The sequence below is a fragment of the Canis aureus genome, chromosome 6, assembly GCF_053574225.1.
Source record: "Canis aureus isolate CA01 chromosome 6, VMU_Caureus_v.1.0, whole genome shotgun sequence".
Lineage (NCBI taxonomy): Eukaryota > Metazoa > Chordata > Mammalia > Carnivora > Canidae > Canis > Canis aureus.
The window spans coordinates 39,825,092-39,848,452 of record NC_135616.1 but is presented as its reverse complement, the minus strand read 5'-3'; the positions used below and the strand labels follow the sequence as shown (position 1 = coordinate 39,848,452).

At 58.7% G+C, this 23,361-nt stretch overlaps 1 protein-coding gene and 1 long non-coding RNA gene across 2 annotated transcripts; one reads left to right on the top strand and one right to left on the bottom strand.

The window, feature by feature from the left end:
* Positions 1 to 8,489: 8,489 nt before the first annotated feature.
* On the top strand, positions 8,490 to 13,096 carry CRABP2 (cellular retinoic acid binding protein 2). Its single transcript, XM_077901151.1, has 4 exons — positions 8,490 to 8,738; positions 11,679 to 11,857; positions 12,021 to 12,137; positions 12,590 to 13,096. Exons 1-4 carry the CDS (start codon positions 8,669 to 8,671, stop codon positions 12,638 to 12,640), a joined length of 417 nt encoding a protein of 138 aa, XP_077757277.1. The 5' UTR covers positions 8,490 to 8,668; the 3' UTR covers positions 12,641 to 13,096.
* LOC144315881 (uncharacterized) lies at positions 9,227 to 12,143 on the bottom strand. The gene is made up of 4 exons (XR_013381630.1): positions 11,889 to 12,143; positions 10,913 to 10,987; positions 10,217 to 10,446; positions 9,227 to 10,023 (listed from the first exon to the last, which is right to left on the bottom strand). It is a non-coding gene; the product is annotated as an uncharacterized LOC144315881 (long non-coding RNA).
* Positions 13,097 to 23,361: the final 10,265 nt, after the last annotated feature.

Genomic DNA, 23,361 nt, shown 5'->3' with positions numbered 1-23,361 from the left:
CTGCTTCTCCCTCTGCCTGTGTCTCTGCCTCTCTTTCTCTATGTGACTATCATAAATAAATAAAAATTTAAAAAAAAAAAAAAAAAAAAAAAAAAAAAAGGACAATGAGGAGGTAGGCAGGTAGATGTGGACATGAGACTAGATGGTCTATTTAAAGAAGACCTCTCTGAGGACAGGACATGTGAGCAGAGGCCTGAAAACAGTGAGGAAATCTGTCATGTAAGTATCTGGGGAAGAACATTCCAGAGAAAGCGTGAAGTGCAAAGGCACTGAGGCCAGAGTACACTTGGTATATTCAGGAGCAGCAAGGCCAGTGTCTCAAGTGGAGTGAGCCAAGGGAAAAGTGGTAGGAATGGGATCAGTGAGCAGGGGAGGTGTAAGCAGGAAATACGGAGCCTTTAGAGCAGTAAAGGCTTGGCTTCTATCTGCACAAAATGCCAGGCATTGCAGGGTTTTGAGCAAAGGAGTGGTTTGAACTGACTTAAGGTGTAAAGGATCCCCCCTCCCCCACCCCTTGGGCTGCTGAGAAAGGAGAGAAGGAGGACAGAGAGAACCATGGAGCTCTGGCTCTGTCTATGCAAGAGGTGACAGGAGCCCTGGCAGCGGAGGTGGTAAGTGGCCTAATTTGGGACAGATTACCTTCCCACACAAGCATGATCTTTAGTGTGGTTGATCCCAAGCAAATGTTTATTTTATTTCATTTCATTTATTTTCTTTAGTAGCTCTACATCCAACATGGGGCTCAAACTCACGACCCCAAGATCAGGAGTCTCACACTCTTCCAATTGAGATGGCCAGGCATCCCAGAGCAAACGTTTAAAGCAAGGTTGATGTTTCGACCTTTGAATTCTCATCTGAGCTCTGTACACATGGCCCACCCATAAGAGAACGCTCAGGGAGCGCTTGCACCCTCGAAGGTCAGGACCTAGTGTGGTCAGGGGTGGGGATTGGCTGTAGCGTCTGGGCAGTCACATGAGAGATCTCTTTCTGGCAGTGATAAAATGGGTAAGGGACATTTGGTGGCTTGGTGAGCCAGGCTTCCCCCCAAGGCCCCGGGCTGCCCCTGGCTGCCCCACCTGGCTGCCCCTGCCTTCAGAGCCCCTGCTCGGGTCTCATCCCTCCTCTTTGTCCCCACCACTTGGCTGGGCTGACCTGCAGGCTTGCTTGCTTTTTTTAGTATGTGTGCTTCCTACCCTCACTCAGGGACACCACCAACTCTGTGCTTTCTTTGAAAGGGTATATATGGGGCAGCCTGGGTGGCTCGGCAGTTTAGCACTGCCTTCAGCCCAGGGTGTGATCCTAGAGTCCCAAGATCAAGTACCACATCAGGCTCCCTGCATGGAGCCTGCTTCTCTCTCTGCCTGTGTCTGTGCCCCTCTCTCTCTGTGTCTCTCATGAATAAATAAATAAAATCTTAAAAAAAAAAAAGGGGAGGGTATATATGTGAGGAATCGGATTTTGAGAGAGGTGGGGGTAAGGGGAGAGGAAGAGAGAAAGGAGGTATTTTTAAAAATTTGGCATGGAAAGACAAACACTTTAGTCATCTTCCAGGCTCAACCAAATTCGATTCTGAAGTGCTTAAGAACAAAGCTTTGCAATCAGCTGTATTCAAGGCAGCACAGGGGCCACTGTCACAAAGCACTGGGCTGAGTCCTGCAACTCCTTTCGGGGCGGGGCCTGCCACCCTGGCCCCTCTGTCATGGCTCGGCTCTGAGCAGCACCCAGAGGCAGCTTCCCCAAAGGAAGGGTCAGTCTCATCATTCCCTTCAACCCTATGGAATCCTGTTTGGTTGCTTCTTTGGAAAGATTCCATGAGAGGGATCCAACCATAACCACAGGAAGAAGGGGGACTGCCCCTGCCCTGGGACCCAGAGAGGGAGCAGAGGCAGATAATCCAGCCTGGCAGCTTGCTCAGGCTGGGGCTGGGGCTCTGGGCTGGGCCAGGAGAGTGAGTAGATCTGGGAAACTTTCCTGGAGGGCGAGCGGGTGGAGCTTCAGGAGGAGCCTTTGGAGAAAGGGCTGAGTGTTCTGGCGGCCTCCTCCCAGGCTAGGACCCACTCCATGCACACCCTCTCACCAAGGCAGGGAGCACCTCCTCTCAGCTTTGGCACCAGTTCCCTGGGCAAACTCAGAGCTCAAAAGAGGGGATTTGGTTCACAGAGGCCACAATACTCAAAAGCAGCAGAGAAAGGCCTGCGAGTGTCCTGGACCCAGGCCGACTCCCTCTCTGGGCCAGTTGCTGCAAGCTCGGAGGGAAGACAGGCCCAGCAAAAGTCCAGATCATTTGGATACCTGAAATCCTGAGGCTGACCACCCCAGAGCTCTGGGGTTTAGGAGGCGGGAGACTACAAAATCCAGGAGACACAGGCTGGCTCCTTTGATCTCCCAGGGACGTGTCCCTGCGGATCCCCAAGTGCCAAACTCCCCCTTGGATGTCTTCCCAGGGTCGGTGGAGGAGACACAGGCAAGGGAGGTGGGGTTTTGTCAAGGCAGCCTGATGGAAACTGACTGGCAGTAGCCCAGTGCCCTCTGTAATCCTGGCAGGCTGGGGGGCCCTCGTGGGACTGGGGGTAGTGGGCAGAGGGAGGCCGGAGACTGTTGAGTCTCTCTTTCTTTGACAGCTAACATTTTCCAGAGCTAGCGCCCGCAGGAGAAAGGAAATCAGAGCTTCCCACCTCACACATCTTTTTCCCATTTTGTTCGTGCTGCCCAGGGAAAGCCATTAGGGCTAGGTCAGTCTGGGGCCTCCCCCACCGCCCATCTCTCCAGCCGGCTACAAGGAGGGGCAGGGATGGGGGGGTCATTGGGAGGACAAGGCCCTAGCCTGCTAAGGGGCCAGACTCTGAACTCTTGCACCCCCTCTTCATTCCCTGCCCTCTCAGGTTGGGAGTTGGGGGCGGGGGCCTGGCATCTGGTTGCTGGGGCCCTCCCTCACTTTGCCCCTGCACCTCTGCTTCTGTCTCCGGGGAGTCTGGCCTGCTGGCCCTAAGAAAAGCTGGCTTGCTTGGCCTGAGTCTGCAGCAAGAAGCGCCTTGGGGTTGGGGACTCTGACCTCCTCCCTGGAGCCAGGCAGGGGGTGGCACATGGCTGGGTACTCTGGTCTGGAAGTGTGATGCACTGGGAGCATCGAGGAGCCTAGAAGGGGAGTCCTCCCCAAGCTGACTGACCTCCTCCTTGAGGCCAAGCCATCAGCCTGTCATCCTGCCCCTGCTCCCAGGGACAGTGAGTCCACTGCCCTCTTTCGAGCTCTATCCAGTACCGCCCCCCCCCGGCTTGTCTCTGGGACCTTGCCTGGCTCCCTCCCTCTCACTCCTTCTTCAATCCTGGAGTTGGCTTCTCTGGCCCAGGGCCACTCTCTGCAGTTCAGGTCAGAGAAGGAGCATATCCCCCAGCCAGTCTGCAGCCCTGCTGATTTCTTTCTTCTGCCAGAAAGTCCAGGTCATCTCAATGGGGAGAGGGATTCCCTGGAACCCCAAAGCTCCTCCAATTTCCCACCCTCAGAGAGCAGGAGAGGAGGCATCTGGGAGATGGCCTGAACTCCCCAGAACAAGTCTGGGGCCAGGCTGCAAGCTGCTCATCTTTTCCAGGCCAGGCCACTGTCCCCAGGTACCTGGCAAACCCAGGTGTTCAGCCCACCAAACTTGTCATGGCCCAGGCCTTCCCCGCCCTGCCCTGGGCTGCCAGGGGTTAAGGGACTGGTACAGGGCAAGGGGTGGGAGTGGCAGAGGGGTCTGGCCCTAGTCTCTGACTCATAAAAGCCAAGAGGAGTTTAACTGCAGGTCACAGGGCTGCCTGACTTCTCCATCCAGCAGTGCAGCCAGGAGGGGGTGGGGGTCGTTCAGGAGGGGAAATGGGGGCCACAGCTGGCCAGGCTCAGGCCCAGGCCCATCCAGCTTCAGATGCTGGCAGCTACCATCAACAGTGCCGGCGATATTGGTTCCCCACTTCACCCTTGGAGGTTCCCTCAAAAGCAGGAAGACTCCAGAGTAAGGGGAGTGGGACGTTGGTGCCTGTCAGTGCAGCAGGCTAGAAACATGGGCAGTGGCCTGGATGGGGAAAGAGGTGATGCCCTCTGCCAGACCAGCAGGAAGCACTAGTCTGGGTGCTGCCACAAAAGCACAGTGACCGAGAAGCAAGCACCCCAGGGTCAGAGAGCAAGAAGAGTGTGACGGCTGCCCTCACCTCCGCGCTGCCCCCTGCAGAGGCCAGCAGAGGCCAGCAGAGCCAGGGGCCTCTCTCAGGGGACAGGACTCGGTCTGGACACGTCCTCAGCCAGTGCATCCTCACCTCCTCCCGCTCGCCTTCCCGGCTCAGCGCGCCCAGCCCAGCCCTGAGAACAGCGTTGGCAGCTGGGAACCAGGTAGCAGAGCCAAAAACAACAGAGGAGCTGCTTGGCCGCCTGGGTGCCACTCAGACCCTCGCCTGCTCTGTGATTTCCCCTGGAGAGGGCAGCCCTCCTCCCACCTGAGGCTCTGACCCTGCTCAGTTCAACAGGGCTAGGGGCTGGCCCTGGAGGTCACCTCCAGGCCCTCCTTTCCAGGACAGCCCCCAGCCCTTTCTTTACATCACTAGGGCTTCTCTGTCCGCACCTTCCCTGGCTTGAACGGACAGGAGTTGCCTGCTTTCCAGATGTCTGACCCAGTCTACCAGCTGGCTGGAAGCCCTGTTCCCTGCTGTAACAGCAATCTGTGGGGAGAATCCGAGCCAGGCCTTACCAGATCTGAAAAGGGCTAGATCCCTGAACCCAGGCAGACAGACAAAACCGGAACATTCCCCTCTGTACTGAGGGTCAGACCAGGAGGCAGGATGCTTGAGTTCACGCTGCGCCACACTGAATGCTGAGGGCTTGGGGGCCAGGGGACACCACTGTCTGGGCCCAGCCACTCCTAGCTCCTTTATTCTACACTCGCCCCCCCACCCCAAAAGTTCTGCCCACGCTGCTGCCCCTCCGCTGAGTGGCAGAGACCCCGTGTCCAGCCTCGCCTGGGTTTAATTTCTACAAGACTCCCAGCCAACACACTCTGTGACGCAGCGGATACAATAACACTGCTCGGGGTGAGGCTCTTCTCCAAGTGCTGACCTTGGCCAGAGAATCTTCTTGGTCCCAGGTTGGGGAGCGGGGAGGGGTTCGCGATTCTCCCACCCTTTCCTTTTTTTTTTTTTTTTTAAGATTTTATTTATTTATTCATGAGACACACACAGAGAGAGAGAGAGAGAGACAGACAGACAGACACAGGCAGAGGGAGAAGCAGGCTCCATGCAGGAAGCCTGACATGGGACTCGATCCTGGGTCTCCAGGATCATACTCTGGGCTGAAGGTGCACTAAACCACTGAGCTACTGGGACTGCCTGTCTCCCACCCTTTCCATCCCCAGCTGGGCTGGTGGTCCCTCCTGCCCCATCCTCAAGAGAGAGTGGAGAGGGCTAGAGACAGCTTCTCCTCCCAAGCCCCTGACTCCTCCGTCACACACACACATCTATACCCACTCACGCTCAGGCTTCTCCACTCAGCCAGAAGTGTGCCCACCCCCCATTCCTTCCACGGCAAAACCAGCCACCTTCCTCTTAGCCACAAGGCCATGGGAACAAAGCCCTAGAATGTTCCTTGCTGAGCTCTCAGGCCTGTTTCCTCCCCACCCCACTTCACCCCCATTCTGCTGATACTCCCCCAGCTTTTCTTACCAACTTTACACCACTCCCCAGTATCCAAATTCCTGGGGGAGCCCCCAGTAGGGGTCTGACCAACATTCCTAGAAAGGGAGAATGGGTGCTCTCCGCCTCCCCCCGCCCCCCCCAGCAGATCTGCAACAGGTTTGGTCCTAATGAAAAGGCCGGCGACACTCAGGAAATTAAAGCCAGTTGTTTGTGACTGAGTGACAGACAGGGGCTAAGCCCCTCCCTGCTGCCTGGCTCTGGGCCTGGTCCCTGCCCCTGGGCTCCCCCACCTCCTCAGTTAGCCCCCTTTCCCATCCCCCAATCCTCTGTTCCACCCATAGTATCCCCCAGCCCTCTGCATGTTCCCTAAGCCACCCCCACTTGCCGACCAGATGCTCCTGTGGGCTGAGACCCCAGCCCAGCTTCCTGGCACCCTGCTCCAGACCCTTTCCCCACCTCCTCCAGCCAGGGTTGGGGTGCAGAGGCTGGAGCTCAGGCCCAGAGCTGCCAAACCACAAACACTCACATCTGGAAAAAATTCCCCTCCCAGTCTGACTTCCCTTTGTCTTACTTGTGTCTTTCTGGAACTTTTGGCTGCCAGGCCAGTGGGGGGGAGTGAGGAAGTGAAGGGGGGAGTGGGCACAGGCCTCCCTGCCCCCACTCCAGGGAGCCCCCCTTCCAGCTGCCCCAGGATCCTGAGCCAGACCACGTCCCCCCCTCTGCTCCCGTAGGGCTGGCCTCCTGATGAGTTCTCTTGGTGAGGTTCTGACATCCTGAGTTGCCAGGCTCATGGGGGACAGGGCCTGCAACAGCCTTCTCTTCTGCAGCAGGAAAGATGCCTCCTGAGCCTGGTACTGGACTCTTCCAGCTAGGGGCTCAAGAGGGCTGGAGTGGAGAGGAGGTCGAGAGAGTGACTAGAATGGAAAGGGGGGCAGGAGGGGTGTCAGGTGTCGGGTTCCTGCCAGCTTCCCTCCCCCAAGCCTCTCCTCATCCCTTTGGCTGGGAGCCTGATTCACAGTCAGAACCTAATTCCTCTCTCTTTACCTACAGCAGCAAGAGCCAGCTGGTGGGGGGAGGATGACAGGCGGCTGGCTGCAAGGCTGGGTCTGAAGCACTGCCCCCCCAGGGGCTGCCCCTTCCCTCCACCACCTCTACTTCTGTCTGTCCTTCCTCAAAGAGCTCCCCGACCCCTTGCTTCCAGAAGCCCAGGCCTCCCCCACTGGCTAAGTCCTCCCACACAAACCCTGGACCCTAAAGCCAGGCTGAAGGGTCTCTTCTTCAAACCCGACCCTTGATCGCTCCCCCTGCGGGACCCATGAAGTCCCTTCTATCATAGAACCCCCACACCTCCTGCTCCAAGGCACCCTCGCTGCTTTACTGTTTCTACACATCCATTATTCAGAGATTTCCCTCCTTGCAGCACAGTGGCTCCAGCCCTCTCCGGTCTTTGGAGAAGCCTCCGGCCCCTCTGCTTTGGCTCTGTTTCCTCTGACTCCTCCCCAGCCAAGGCCCCCAACTCTCAGACCGGTCCAGGGCTCTAACGGAAAGGGTTCAGGATCTCAGCAAGCCTGTCCTCTGCTCCACCCACGGCCACGCTGGCAGGGAGGGGCCGGCGCAGGGACCAGATGTGGGGTGTTTCCTGCTTGCCTCCCCTCGCAAGGAGCTGGGAGCACAGTCCCGGAGGGTGGCGGCGGGGGGTGTGCAGCGCCGGCAGCGGGGCCACGTGCGCGCCTTCACCGAGGGCAGCTGGGCCGCAGCATCCCCAGCAGCCTCCCGGAGCGCCGAGGGCCCGTCCGCCCCCACCCGTCTGCGCTCTGCGGCTTCGGACCTCCCGGCCGCTCTCTGGGGCTCCCCGCTTGCTTCCGTCAGTTTCTGGCAACCAGCCCTCCCAAAACGGGGCTCGGGGTGGGGAGCTGGGCCCTGCACCCTCCTTTGAGCTCCTGAGCAGCCGCAGGCGGGAGGTGACACCTGAGACCCCGCTCCACCCCTCCCCGGAGCACCCGGTCTCCCTCCAACTGGGGTGGCCACGCGGCGCGCGGGGGCTCCAAGCCTCCATCCCCACCCCCGCCGCCTGCTGCGATCCCCTGGGGGTTGGGGAGCCCGGAGACAGAGAAAGAGCCTTAATTAAGAGCTCGTGTCAAGTGATTGGCTGTGACCTCTGCCCTCCCCAGCCTCGAGCCCGGGGCTCCTGCTTAACCCTTCGATGCCCGTCCAACTCAATAAGATGAAGGAGTCTCCTGAGCCAGTCTCAGAGTCCGCGACCCTGCCGCAGCCCTGAGCCCCTTGGAGGTCCGCGGGAGCTGGTGCGGCGCCCCCTCCCACCCCAGGCCGCTCCAGCAGGAGGCGCCATTAGCCTATTCGAGTGTCTGGCGCAACCGCCCCTGGCCTCGCCCGCGGCTCTCTCAGCTCCCTGCGGTCACCCTAGACCCAGGTCAGGCTCGGTGGAGCCCAGCACCGCTCGGCTCGGAGTGGGGATCGCCCGCCGGTGGTGTCACTAGGTGTCTGGCGCCAAGGACTCGATTGCCGCGAGTCAGGAGTCAGGTCCGGGAGGCCCGGGGACCTGGTGAGCCGTGACCCTGGCGACGAGAGACCCGTGGATCTGCACCCCGACCCGGCGCCCCTTCCTCTTGGTGGAGAGCCCAATCCGAGCGCTCGCCCCGAGCCAGCTGCCTTGGCCCCTGGCCAGCCCCCGGACCCGCCGAAGGCGACCAGATCCGGAGCCCGGGCTCAGGGCCCCCCAGGTGGGGTGGGGGGCGGGGCGGGAGGCGGGGCCACCTCTCTCTCTCCCTCTTTCCCTCCCTCTCTCCCTCTCTCCGGCAGGGGCGGGCCGTACGGGGTATAAAAGCTGCCGGCGCGGAGCCCAAGCCAGCTCTGGGGTTGCCCTGGGTGGGACGTGTCCTGTCCTGAGTCTCACCACCAAGCAAAGGCCACCGCAGCAGCCCTTTTGACTAGAAGACTCAGCCTCCGGTGATCCAACCAAAGCATCTAAAGGGACCGCCACCGCACCTCTACCATGCCCAACTTCTCTGGCAACTGGAAGATTATCCGATCAGAAAACTTCGAGGATTTGCTCAAAGTGCTGGGTAAGGAGATGGTGGAGCTTGCAGGAGCGGAGGTGGGTGTGAGAAAGAAAGGACAGTGGGGGTCAAGGCACGGGAGGTTGGGTATCTGCATCCCCAACAAAAGGGGCCATTCTCCTGGGTCAGGGGGGCCTTAGGGCCAGGAGGTTTAGATCCTTTCTCTGGCGGGGTGCCCCAGAGGCCAGCCCCTGTAGTGACCAGCCTGTGAATCAAATGGAAACCAGAACACGAGGTCAGTATTCCTCCGGGGTGGGGCCAGGGAGCTCTCCACAGGTCAGAGGCTGCAAACTCTGCACCCAGGCTGGGAGTTTGGGTCCCTACTCAGCCGAGCCCCTCGGACCTGGTCCAGCCCCTCTGCCCCCACTCTGCTACTAGTAGCCCAGTCCCCGGGGCAGGTTCCTTCTCCCTCTGTGCCGGGCTCCACCTGCCAGGTGACTGGCCACCCCAGCTCCCACGGTTGCCCCTTCCCTCCCACTTCAGCACTTTCCACTCTGTGCCCCCACTCTCCATCTGTGACACAAATATTTTCCTACAGCGGGCAGTTCCAGCGTCCTAAATCATTCTGGATAATTATCACTTTCTTAGATTTCAACAAATGGCTTCGTGTGAAACCCCAACCCCCCATTTCCGAAAATGCCAGTTCTCTTCTCCCTCCCTCCCTGAAGCTGCAGCCCTGCTGGGTGTATTGGTTAAAAGTGGGGGAAGCTAAGTCTACTCTGCCTTTCCCAACTCCTGTGTGCCCGCTGGTGTGTGGGGAGAGGCTCTGGGAAGAGAGGGAGGTTGCTTAAGGACCTCAGCAATTGGGAAGCCCCCCGGGAGCTGAGCAGCCAGAGGGTAAGCATGCCCTGGATCTCTGGGGCTGAACACGGTGACCCCCTCCTTAGGTAGGGGGAGATGGAGGTCACAGCCCATGCAGGGCAGGGTGTAGGAGTGAGTCCAGACCCGGGAAGGGTCTGGAATGCTGTGTTTCCATCATTCCTTGCCATTAATTCTTGCGTCTAAACCACCATACGTCTTCAAACCCTGTCTGTCTTTCCCGCTCTGCCTTTGCTGCAATTAAAAAACAAAAACAAAACAAAACAAAGCAAAAAAACCAAAAAACCAAATGTGTTCCTTTCCCCATCCCTGGATTCTGGCCCCTCTCCAGTGGATGAAGCAGGAGGTGGCTGGGCACACCCGAAGGCCCAGCTGCAGAATAAGAGCCAAAGCCTGGCCCTGTTGTCTGTCTGTCTTTGGCCTGTTTGTCCTCCCTGCGGGGTCTCTCAGAGCCACGTGCCCTCCTCAGGCCCTGCTGGGGCAGATTGAAAACAGATCCATTAGACAAACAGCCCTGGCTGGAGAGGCCTCTCCGCTGGGCCCAAGCCCCTCCAGCCCAGGCTGGCCCCTGCAGGAAGCTTGGCCCCTCCTTGCCCCCTCTGCCCTTGGTCAAGTATCCCTTTTCTGGAGAGGAATGCTCAGGTGTTGGGTGATAACTGTCTCACCCACTGTGCTAGGCAGAGTGTGTGAGCAGGTTCTGCTCCTGTAGCAGGAAGGGTGAATGTTAGATGGTGAGGTGACTTCCAGGTGAGGATGGGATGAGATGTGTCTCCTCTGCCAAGGCCACTGGATCTGGGAATCCTGGTCACTTCTCCCTGGACCCATGAGATCAACAGCCAAGAAGGGGGCTCCCGGGGCTCCAGGGAGAGACCTCTGCTCTCCCGCTCTCTACTTTCTGGAACAAAGTGGGTCTGCTTTAGTGCTAAGGGAAAAGAGGATTTGTTTCTCTAGGAACCAGGTCTGGAGGAGGGCCAGGAAGCCCAGGTTGCCTGATCTACCCCTGCTTGGCCCTCTTGTTCCCACCCATTGCCTCTCTGAAGCTCTCTGCTGGTTCAGTGTGGGGGCACAGGCAGGTGAAGTGGGGTGGTGATGCTCAGACCTGGCCCCGGCCAGCAAGGCCTACCTGGTGGCTTGTTGTCTCACTCTCCTGGCTTCCCCACCCTTCTTAATGACAGGGGAGCCAAAGAGAAGGGGTCCAGTTTGGGGAAGGACACGGTGGATAGGCTCGGGAGACTCTGAATCCACAGAGAAGGCCTGACCGCCCCCAGGTCAGGGTGATCCTAGAGTAGGGAACACATAGGGGCAGGGGGAGGGCAGGGTCCCCGTCTGTCCCTTGAGGGGAGATGGGCACAGGATCCCACCTAGAGGCCGGGCCAGCAAGGGTCTGATGCAGGCAACTTGGTCTGAGCCTCAGCGCTGGCTTTTTCTTCGGTTTCCTTTTCTCAGTAAAAAATAAGGACAGCAATAAGGACAGGTGTGCCAAGAAAAAAAAAAAAAAAGGACAGGTGTGCCTAGCGCTGTGTGTGCTGGGTCCCACACATGCCTCCCATTTGCCCAGGGTCACCTGGCCTAAAAGGGAGACTCAGCCAGGTGGATATTGGGGTCCAGTGGATCTACTGTGGAGCCTCTGGCTTCCTTGGGCTAGGCTGCTCTATAAAGGGGGAGAGCTGCCCCAGCTGGTCACTGCTGAGGGTCTCTGCTCCCCACTGCGGAGAGGGACAGGGATTGGGCAAAAGAATACCAGCCTAGCACTAGGAAGGGGAAGTGCCCAAGGCAGAGAGGAAGTGGCCTCTACTTCCAGGACTGGAGTGGTAATGCCTGGCTGGGGAGGGTCTGGCCTGTACTTGGGCAGGGGTGAATCATCACGGAGGGTCGCAAGCAAGGTGGACAGAGGGCCCCAAGGGAGGTGAACAGGGCCAAGGTGAGGATGCCTGCTGGGTGAGGGGAATAGGGAGAGTCTGCCCCTGAGAATGCCGAGAGTGAAGAGCTAGACCTTCGGGTCAGGGCTGCTAGTCAGCGGGGTAGGCCTACAGGGTGCTGCCGCCCTGCCCTGGACTGAACCGTGGGGACGAGTGAGGCATGGGCCCGGGGCATCCCTGAAAGCCAGCCTCCCCCCTCTCTGTGCAGGGGTGAACGTGATGCTGAGGAAAATCGCTGTGGCCGCGGCTTCCAAGCCAGCAGTGGAGATCAAACAAGAGGGAGACACATTTTACATCAAGACCTCCACCACGGTGCGGACCACGGAGGTCAACTTCAAGGTCGGGGAAGAGTTTGAGGAGCAGACTGTGGACGGCAGACCCTGTAAGGTGAGTGCTGGGGCGTTGTGGTGTCCATTACCCAGCCTCCCAATCTCCCAAAGGCCATTTTCCAGTCTTCTCCAGGATTCGTGGCTCCGCTCCCAGGGGATGAAGTCCCTCTGGCTGCATCGTCCTCGCTGCGAGCCCCACTCACTTGGCCTCTCTCTTGCAGAGCCTGGTGAAGTGGGAGAGCGAGAACAAAATGGTCTGCGAGCAGAGGCTTTTGAAGGGAGACGGCCCCAAGACCTCCTGGACCAGGGAGCTGACCAACGACGGGGAGCTGGTCCTGGTAAGACCTGCCTCCTGCCAGCCCAGCGCCAGCCCAGCGCCAGCCCAGCACCAGCCTCGGTGGGGGGCGGTTCTGAGACACTCTAGGGCATAGGAGGTGCAAGACAAGCTGTACTGGGCACCCCCCAGCTCCTGGGGGGTGGGGGGCTGCTGGGGCAAGACTGTCCCTGTCCCTCACGGTGCTACTCTGTGACTGTGATGTGGTCCTCTGTGTGGAAAAAAGCATGCGCCCCGAGAGGCCCAGAAGTTCCCTGGGTGACCCTCCCGGCTTGGGGAGGAGGCTGGAGCACAAACCGTCGGGGCTCCATTGCCATCCTCCCTCCCAGGACACCAGGGCATCTGGGGACCAGCTCCCACCTGTTGGTCCTGATTCTAGAAGTAGGTTTGGTCTCCCAAGCCGCAGGAGCATGGGCCTTCCAGGTTCACAATGACTTCTGGCTTCTGTCCCTCTAGACCATGACAGCTGATGATATCGTGTGCACCAGGGTCTACGTCCGAGAGTGAGCAGCTGGCTGTGGGTCCAGGAGCTGCCAGAGCCGGCCCCCAGCCCCCCCAGCCGCCCCCCTCAACTTGCCCTGTCTCACTGCTCCCCCTCCCCCCTCCCCCACCCCCCCCGCTGCCCCTCCCCTTTCCTCCTAGGCTAGCTCTCCCCTCCCCCTGCTCACTTCTGGGGATGCTGGGATGCCTCCAGCAGGGTTCTGCTTTTTAGGGCCCCTACTCACACCCTCCCCCAACAAAGAGGGATGGATGGCAAGAGCCCACATCACCCGTTCCAGAATCACTCCCCCTCCCTAGCCAGCAGTCCCAAACCTGCCCAAAGCACAGCCTCTCTTTCTGCACAGTGACCTGAGGGCCCCAGTGGGAAAGATGATCCTCTGGCTTCCACCCCTTGTCCCTGTAGCCTACACAGTGTAGAATATTTATTGGTTAATTTTATTAAAATGTTTTAAAAAAATACAACCTGTCTCTGGTTCATTGGGAAGGGGACAGATAAAGTCACGAGTGCCACTTTGCTTCTGAAGTGTGGTGTGAGAAACAAGTGTGTCAGCAGCAGGGGGAGTGGGGCCACAATGAGGGGGGGCCTTCCCTCATCCCCCGGCTCCTCCTGCAGCCTCCTGCACCGCCCTGGCTTCCAGGCTTGCCCTGGACCTCTCAGCAGGGACACTGGGTACTGAGGAGCCGACTCCCACCTTCTCCCACACTCTCCACTGATTGTTCCTTCAGTCCTCCACCTCCCATCTGTGGGAGACCCCAGGTCTGGCCTTGGCCTCCCACGCGGTTCCAGATGAGCTCACCAACGCCCACAGGCTGGCCTCGCTCCCACCCAGGTCTCCTGATGAGACCGTCGTCCTGCCTGCCCTCTGGTTCTGAGCTATCAGCCTTGAGACCTACACAGCCCTCCTGCTGGCTCCCACCCACCTTCCCATGCCTCCTCATTTGGGTCAAGGCTCCACTGCACGGTGCCTTCCAAGTTCTATCACCATCTCCCCATCAAGTGCCTGCCCTCCTTCCACAGGCCGAGGCCCTCGACTGGACCATCTCATGGCTCACCTAGTTTCACGCAGCAAGCAGTACCTTCTAGCTGGCCTGCCTGGCCTGCCTGGCCTGCTTTTCCATCATCATGGCTTCATGGGGTGAAGTGAGCACAAGTGTTAGAAAAAGGGAGGTTCTGGGATGCCTGGGTGGCTCAGCGGTTGAGCACCTTTGGCCCAGGGTGTGATCCTGGGGTCCCAGGATCAATTCTTGCATAGGGCTCCCTGCATGGAGCCTGCTTCTCTCTCTGCCTATGTCTCTGCCTCTCTCTCTCTGTTTCTCATGAATAAATAAATATGTTTTAAAAACAAAAAAAGAAGAGAGGTTCTGTCCTACTTCTACCACTTGCTCCATCCATGATCTCTGAGCCTTCGTTCTGTAACCTAAAGGCTTGTGCTGGGAAGCTTCAGTTGGGGGCCAGCCAAATCCAGGCAGTCGCCAAGTGCTTCTGCCCCTATCCTGCTCATTCAACTCTGTCAAATAGAATGTTTCCCTACATCATGGAAAGTTGACTTCAGATGCTGCAAGCTTGGGACCTCTGAGTGGCTTAGTGGTTGGGTGTCTGCCTTCAGCTCAGGACATGATCCTGGAGTCCTGGGATTGAATCCCGCATGGAGGTCCCTGCATGGAGCCTGCTTCTCCCTCGCCTGTGTCCCTGCCTCTCTCTCATGAATAAATAAATAAAGTTGAAAAAAAAAAAGGACATAGCACTTAGCAATAGTAAGCCCCCACAAAGTGAAGGTCCCACCTCTCTGACCCACCCCTCCAAAATGCGAGGACTGAGGTTGTCCTTCAAAACACAAACTAGGGCAGCCCGGGTGGCTCAGCGGTTTAGCGCCACCTTCAGCCCAGGGCCTGATCCTGGAGTCCCACGTCGGGCTCCCTGCATGGAGCCTCCTTCTCCCTCTGCCTGTGTCTCTGCCTCTCTCTCTCTCTATGTCTCTCATGAATAAATAAATAAAATCTTAAAAAAATATAAGAAAGTCCAGGAGGGCAGGGACTGGGCTTTACCCATCAGACTGGGGGCTCCTGGAGGGTAAGGACTGGGTCTCCCCCATCAGACTGGAGGCTCCCAGCAGGTGGGGACTGGGCCTCCTTGAAGGCAATGGCAGTGTGTCTCCCCTGAGCTTGGGACTCCCCGAGGGTCAGGCCCTTCCCCTGGCTCTGCTTCCCCTGTGCTCCCCCACCCTCCAGACTGAGATGACAGGGAAGTTAAGTCCCAGACTCGGGAGATGGGATCAGGGAGGGGCCACCTCACCCATCTGGTCCAGCCTGGCCCAACCCGTGAGAAAGTCCCTCCAGCCTCCCCTCCCATCCCCAAGGCCCTCTTCCTCCTCTTCCGTTACCTGGGCCTTCATTACTCAGCAGTGCTTTTAGGAGAAAGTGCACAGGGGCCCCCAACGCCCCCCTACTTGCATCCCCAAAATTCTGTGGGCAGAACCTTCTCTACAAGTCAGGCTTCTCAGAGTTCAACCACGGAGGGGGCAGTGGAGGGACCTGGGCCACCCAGCCTCCCTTGCTCCTGCGACCAGGGCAGGAGGGCCGGAGAAGGAAGGAGGGCAGGGGCCAGGGAGGGGGCATGTGTGACTCTCCCCGGGTTGGGTGGCTGCCACGCCACAGCAAGGGCACAGAGCCTGCACCAACATCTCAGGGAAACTGAGGTGCACACACTTGGCAAGGGACAGGAACATGGGGCTGAGAAGGCCTAGCTACGTCAAAACCAAGAGATTCAGGGCATGGCCAGACCAATGAGGACAAAGTCTGAAGGGAGCCCAAGGCCCGGGTGCCACAGAGGCCCCCAGAACCCAATGGCAGCTCCATGGCTGTGTGTGGCAAGAAGAGCCAAGCCTCCCGAACCCACAGGGGAGCTAGGCAGAGTGGGGCCAGACACGGAACCCTGAACCCCAGAGGGTGCCTAGGAGAGGGAGAGGCTGGGAGGAGCCCATTGGAGGAGACATAGGGGTCAGGGAGGAGGGGGAATCCGGCGGCGGGGAGGGGAGCCAACTGAGGGCCAGTGGTGGAGGGGGCCCAGGGGAGTCCGGGGGAGGGGGTGCTGGTCAGGCCCTCTGACCCCATCCTGACAAAGGGCCGCCTGGGGACTGCCACAGGAGCAAGATGGATGGGGCTGGGGCGGCCAGGCCCTTTGTGGCGGGGAGATGAAAGGGAACAGCCTTTGAGGAGATTCTCCAGCCCACCCCCTCCACCCCGGCTGCCCCCCACTCCTGCCCGTTGGCTCCCTGCCCCTCCCCCCACCTCAGGAGCCTCGAGTATTGTGGGAGAGAGGGGGTGGGGGGAGTCGGAAACAGGGCGGGAGGAGCTGCGTCCAACCAGGTATTTCCCCTGGCTGGGCCCGCATACCTGAGAGATGGGGGGCAGGCCGCTGGATGGGGTGGCGGGGGCGCTGGGTCCATACACAACTCGAATGGGCGAATGAGCATAAGAAGCAGGGTCTGTGCCCGTGCCAGTGAGGCCCCGGAGGAGCTGGGGGAGACTGTGGATCCAGCGGGGACCAGGGGTGTCTGGGCGGGCCCTCCCGCCACTACCACAGGCCTGCTGCCCTCCTGACCTCTCGGCTTCTTCCTGTCCCTGTCCCCCTTGGCGCTGCCAGTCGAGAAACCAGTTCTGTGCCTGTCCTGGATAAGGATCTCTAGCTGGGCGCTTCCCAGGCAGCGGCAGGAACCTGGCAGGCTGACTGGCACCGCCGCCCCAGCCAGGGCGCAGGGGTCTCTCCGCTTCTCGTCTCTGCCACGGGCCAGGGCCAGGGCCGCCCTCCCTCCCTCGCCCTCGAGGAAGAGATCTCCTCCAGTAGCCTTGTAGGGGGCAGGGGGCCTCTGTTGCCTTCCCCCCGGGTGTCCCAGAGGCTGGGTCCCTCTCCTGCCCCTTCTGTCCCCTCTGCCCCCTCCCCCCAGGCTCCCCACAGGGTCCTGACACCGGCTCCCTACACTAGGGTCAGCCCCCACCCAGCCACTGGCATGGAGGGGGGCAGGGGAGACAGGGTTGACCATACTTAACCCTAGTCCATGCTCTTCTCCTGAACCATCACTCAACTCCCCTGACATTCTGGTCCCTTTCTCATCCCCCTACTGGAACTGGAAGGGACTTTCAAAGGTCATCTCCATTCCTCTGCCTCTCATCACATGTCTGCCTAACCTCTGTCCCTGCCCAGCACCCCAGAAACCACAGACCACTCCTAGAGCCGCTGCCCGCCCCCTGCCCGCCCTCCGCAAGTTTGGCCAGCCTCTCCCAACTGCCAGATGAGCAACTCTGGCAGCCTTCAGGGAGACCTGGGGGCGTCTGGAGGCGAGGGGCACTCAGGTCTCAGCTCCTACCCCCACCCCTGGAGGTGAACAGGTGTGTCAAGCCAGGCTGGGATTCAAGCTGGTGACTCAAGCGCGCAACTGAGCCGCCGACAGCTGTGCTTGTCCTCAGCAATGAGCCCTCCCTTCCACCGCCACCCAAGATGGAATCTTAGAAGCTGGGAATTCTAGAAGCCAGGAATAGAGTCCCAGAAGGAAGGGCCCTCAGGGATCATGCCTCTCCTTTGTCTGAGAGGAAACTGAGGATCAGAAAGGGGTGTGGCTTGCTTAGGGGGTCACTCAGGCAGCAGGGAAATGGTCGCTTGAAAGGCTGTGGCTTAGGCCCAGTAAAACCCTCGTGGTCCCAGCACCTATCAGCTGGGCCCCTCACACCTCTTGCTCTCCAGCAAGGGATGTGGGTTCACTGGTGTGGAGAGGACTCTTCCCTGTCTCCTGCCCTGGAGCCCTGGAGCGAGGCAGGCAGGTGCCCCTCGCTGGGCCTCTTTCCTCTTCTGGGCCGCAGATTATGAGGCCGGGACAGGTGCCGGGGGCCCTTCAGTCTCAGGTGGGGGATTAGAAGCTAAGGTTTCAGCAGGAGACTGAAGGCAAGGGTATCCCTGGCTCAGCCCAGAGCTGCAGGGGGTGGGAGAGCCCTGCTCCCCTGGCTCAGCAGGGGCAGGCAGGACTCCCAAGCCCCTTCTACCTCTGCCCAGCCAGGGATGTGTGGGAGCATCGGGAGGCCAGGGTGCCGCATCATCCCCCAGCCGGGTGACACACAGGGAAAGGTGGTATCACTGTTTTCAGGGGAGCCTATAAAGGGAGGAGCCAGGCCAGGCCTTTCGCAGCAGCAGCAGCTTGTGTCCCCCTGACAAACATTTTCAAAGCCCGGACTCCGTGCAGACATGGAGCAAATATTCTCTGACCCCTGAGAGGTGCCAAGCGTGTCATTTCAACTCCCCCCTCCGCAGTTCCAGAGTCAGGTGGGCCCTGGGAGGTCGCTGTGCAAGATGGGGTCCTCTCCTGCCACCCTGCCCAGACTGCCTGGGGCTCAGCTCCCACCTCTCCTCTAGGCCCTGCAGAGGCTAAACTTTGCAGACAAGCTTTCCTGTAATTGTCCTTCTGTCATCACAGCTCTTGACACAGAAACCAGACAAGGGGCTGTGGAAAGGCATAGGCAGAAAGGTGAGGTCGCCTTTCCAGGACCCTGTCTGTGGGCGAGACCATGGGGACACAACCCAGTTAAGTCCAGAGACTCGCCAGAAAGAGATTTGCCCTCCCCCAGCCTGCTCTGACTCACTCCTGCCCTTTGTCCCCAGCCTTCCAGGGAAGTCCCTCCTAAAGCTAACCTAAGTGCCTCCTGCTGTAGCATCAACTCCTCTGGGGATGGAACCCAGGGGACAGGTTCTGGTCTCAGGGGGCCTCAGGAACCAGGCTGCGGAGTGGGTAGGCACACTTGGGTGGAGATGCTGCTGCTGCCTCCCTCACCTTCCCTCCCTCGTTCTCCACCCAACACCCGGCCTTCCCCTCTCCTCAGCCCCCCACTCAAGCTCTTGGCTGGGAGCCAGCATTGTTCCCTCCCGGCTCCCACTCCCCTCCTCCTTCCCTCCCTGCCATCCAGAGGCAGCAGGCCCTGGGCATCCCCCCCCGCCCCACACACACACACCAGGTCCCTGCTTGCCCAGAGGGAGAGATGTGGGAGCAGAACTTCGGTTCCAGGTTCTGCTTCCTCATCAAGCTCCACCAACAGAGAAGGCTGGGAGCTTGGGTTACTTGGGGCCCCTGATTATTTTTAATGCCACCAGCTCACAAGATAAATATACCTCCCCTCCCCCAGCTGCCCCAAGGACTCCCTCCTTCCTCACCATTCCCCCAGGCTCCTCAGACCCTAGGGGCCTTTCCTTCTTGTCACATGCTGTCCTGCTGGGTCCCTTCTTGTCTCTCTGGATTCCCAGCAGGGAGACAACTTGGCCCCCAAATCCCATGGATGAGTTGGGGAGATGTGCTGGCGCTACCCTGTACCTTCTTGAGAACTGGCACTCTGCAAAGGACTTCCAGGGGAGCCTGCCCCTGGGAGGAGAGGCTGGGGCAGGCCTCCCAGAGCCCTGGGAGGAGGCGCTGGACAGAAGGCACTCCTGCAGGTTGGTCTGTCTCCTTGGCACCAGGTGGGGCCTTGGGGCCCCACTCCTCCTTGGCCAGGGGCAGGGCTTGGTGGAGGGGTGGGGAGAGGGCTGGTGGAGCCCACCTCTGCCTCCTCTCTTATCCCACTCCACTCCCGCTGGTTGGTCCCACAAGACAAGCAAGTTCTGCCTGCAATTCACTTCTAGGCCTCTTGCTTTGATCCAAAGAACATTCTGGCAATAGTTCAGTGCAGGGACTGCAGCTCTGAGAGAGGGCAGAAGAGGGAGACTGGGATTGGGATGGATTGTTGTTGGTTCCTTGATTGTTGGAGTCCCCGGGCTGAGAAAGCCACCCAGGTCCTGAGGACAGATCCTGTGAGCCAGCCTGCAGCAGGTAGCTGGTCTGTGCAGCAGATACCTGCCACCACACAGGAGCAAATCTTGTGATGGTCGCCTCTGTTGGGCTGGTCCCACAGCTTCTGCCTCACAGGCCTGATCGTTCCCTGGATCCACAGAAGAAAAGTCTGGGCCATTTTCCCAAGAGCCCCCAGATGCCCTAGATGACCTCGTCTTCTGTAATTATTTTCAAATACTTCAGGCAGTCTATCAATTAAGAATTATACTGGGGGGCAGCCTGGGTGGCTCAGCGGTTTAGTGCTGCCTTCGGCCCGGGGCGTGATCCTGGAGTCCCGGGATCGAGTCCCACATTGGGCTCCCTGCATGGAGCCTGCTTCTCCCTCTGCCTGTGTCTCTGCCTCTCTTTGTCTTTGTGTCTCTCATGAATAAATAAATAAAATCTTTTAAAAAATTATATTGGGGCACCTGGGGGGTTCAGTGGGGGAAGCGTCTGCCTTCATTTGGCTCAGGTCATGATCCCAGGGTCCTGGGATCCAGTCCCACATTGGGCTCCCTGCTCAGTGTGGAGCCTGCTCCTCCCTCTCCCTCTGCTGCTCCCCCTGCTTGGGCTCTTTCTCTGTGTGTCAAATAAATAATTATTTTTCAAAGATTTTATTTATTTATTCATGAGAGACACAGAGAGAGCGAGAGAGGCAGAGACACAGGCAGAGGGAGAAACAGGCTCTGCAGGAAGCCTGATGTGGAACTTGATCCATCTCCGGGATCAGGCCCTGGGCTGAAGGCAGCACTAAAACGCTGACCACCCAGGCTGCCCAAATAAATAAAATTAAAAAAAAAAAAGACATACATGGCACAACTTGACCCCTGCTTCTCCCTCCTTCCCCCCAGAGGGAGCCATTGTCCTCTCCTTCAGTTTTGTTTTGGTTTTTAAAAGATTTTATTCATTTATTTATGAGACACACACATACACAGACACACAGAGAGAGAGACAGAGAGAGAGAGAGGCAGAGACACAGGCAGAAGGAGAAGCAGGCTCTACGCTGGGAGCCCAATGTGGGACTCGATCCAGGGACTCCAGGGCCCTGGAGCCGAAAGCAGGTGCCAAACTGCTGAGCCACCCCGGGATTCCCCTCTCCTTCAGTTTTACCATCCACTTGCTTTCCAGAAATACTTCTACATACACACATCTGTCCAGATGACACATGGTTTTGCAGTGTTTTGAAGCCCCTTGCTTTTCCAGAATGAGAACAGCATGATGCTCCTGAGGTTCATGCACATGGATGTGATTCCACAGTTCTATCAAATGAACACACCTCACAACCAGAAAACATTTAAAACGTGACAGCACCCCAACTACTTGGAGCCCTGGGACCTCTTCAGCCCTGCTGAAGTTTAGCCTCTGTAGGGCCTAGACAAGAGGCTGGAGCTGAGCCCCAGGCAGTCCAGGGAGGGTGGCAGGAAAGGACCCCTCCTGCAGGGCTCTGTGGGTCCTCAGGGTGGCATTGTTCCTGCAGTGGAGGTCGAAGATGTGCAGTCCCTCCTCCCAGATGGTGCCTATGAGCTGGGAGGCCTGGGTGAGGGTGGCTGGGAGGCAGTGGGGGCAAGGACCCAAGTGCCCACCTCCCTCCCTCACTGCTCCACTTCACAGACATACCCTGATCTGCGGAGGACCGGGTGCTGGGAACTTGCAAGGGGCAGGCAGAGGTGAGCAATCTGGTTCAGGGTAGGTACGTATTACTGTCCCACCTTAATGAGAAGCTGAGACTCAGAATTTGGGTGTCTCTCCAGGACTCAAACCCGGGTCTGCCTCTAGAGCCAGTGCTCTGGACAGCCTTGTCCCCTCGCCTGCAGTGGCCTGGGCCCCCAACAGGCCCACTCTGTCAGTGGGGTGCTCGGGCGCAAACTCAGCCCTCAGTCAGGAGGGCATCCAGGCACTGGCACCGAGTCCTGCGCCCAGGCCTGCGCCCTACCCCAGCTCCTGTCCACCCCCAGCAGCTCTCCTGGTTTTCTCTGCCGGCTTTTCCCAGAGCTGGGCGGGCCAGTGGTAGCAGGAGACAGAGACTCCACTTTAAGCAGGGTAGAGGGGCTTGAGTTCCATGTCAGTCACCTCCTGGTTCCATGTGGTCTACAGTAGCCCCCAAGTGAGATGACAGGAGAACATAAGGGATGGCAGAGACTAGAGGTCCTTGTTCGTCCCCTCTGACTCATCCTGTGAGCACCACCATCCGCTTCATTGCTGGAGAGAGGGACAGGGATGCGCAGGCTGAGTCCGGACCCTGAGTCCAAATTCTGATTGTGTGTTCTTGGGTAGGTTACTTAATCTCCTTGAGTTGTTTTCTCCAGTGGAAATCATGGATGATCACAACATTACCTGCCTCACTGCACAATCTCTAGTTTTTAGAAATCCTGTTTCAGGCACCTAGGTGACTCAGTGGTTGAGTGTCTGCCTTTGGCTCGGGTTGTGGTCCCTGGGTCCTGGGATCAAGTCCCACATTGGGCTCCCTGCAGGGAGCCTGCTTCTCCCTCTGCCTGTGTGTCTGTGTCTCTCATGAATAAGAAAATCCAGTTTCCTGGGGAGGGGATGTGGCACTTCTTGAGGCAACAGCGGCCCCTGGAGGCTGCACTCTGCTACGGGGTGCAGCCACACCCTGAGCCCAGAGCAGGAAGGTGGCCTCTCTGTGGGGGTGCTTGCCAAACCCTAGACCCAGAGGGCCAGAGACAGGAGGGGACAGCGTGTCTCTGTACCTTCTCTCCTGGGGCGGCCTCATCCACCCTCACGGTGCCCCCCATCTGCCCCACTCGGGCATCATCCTATACTGGAGCCCTGCCCTACACACCTCCCCAAGCCCCGGACCTGGGGCCAAGCCACAAGTGCGAGGTCTTCCTGGTCCACCCCGCCCCCCCATCTCACTCTTCCTGGAACTGACATTCTGGGTATTCCCACGTCTCTTTCCTCCTCTCCACCCGGAGCTCAGGTCTCATCATGTTGAGCCTTGATGGTGGCAAGGGCCTCCTGACACGCTGTGCTGCTGTCTCTCCCACCACACCCCACCCCACTTTAATCCTCCCCCAGCACACCCCACCCCACCCCACCTCACCCCACCCCACCTCAGTTCTCCACAGTGATCTTCCTAAGATGCGCATCTGACCAAGTCACCCTTCCACCCATCTGACCAGACCCCTGCCAGGCTCCTTGCTGCCTTGAGGGCCAAGGCCTCAATTTAACCATACTGCCTCCTCCTCTGCCCGCCCCGCCCGATCACACTCTGGCCCCCCTGTATGCGGCACCCCCATGTGGCCAATATGCCCAGGGGCTCCCAGGGATGGGGCTCCATATTGGTCCTCTGTGATTGCAATATTTACTCGGTGCATACCTGGCAGTCAGTATGGGCTTCTTGAGGGCTATTTGAATAAATTAATGAGAAAACAGACCCAGAGAAGTACACTGACTACTCAAAGTGGCCTAAAGGGACAGGGCTCTTTGCTCAGTGCTCTTTCCACCCTACTCGCTGTCCCTTGGCCGCCTGGCCAGGAAGGAGGCTGGGAAGGCCTCCTGCCCTGTTGCAGAGGATGCAGCCAAGGTTGAGAAGGAGCAGGTCAGGGAGCCAAAGACTAGGGGCTAAGTTAGGGATGGATGCCCTAGCCTCTGCGTTATGAGGCAAAGAAGGTGGGAGAGAGGATGGAAGGGAAATGAGACCTTCTGAGATGTCCCTGATCATCAACTGCGATAACCTGCTGCTGTAGCTCCCTCTCCCACCCCTGAAGGGCAGCTGGCAGAAAACCCCTGAGGCGTTTTTTTTTAAGATTTTATTTATTCATGAGAGACACACAGAGAGAGAGGCAGAGACACAGGCAGAAGGAGAAGCAGGCTCCCCACTGAGCAGGGAGCCTGATGGAGGACTCGATCCCAGGACCCCAGGAT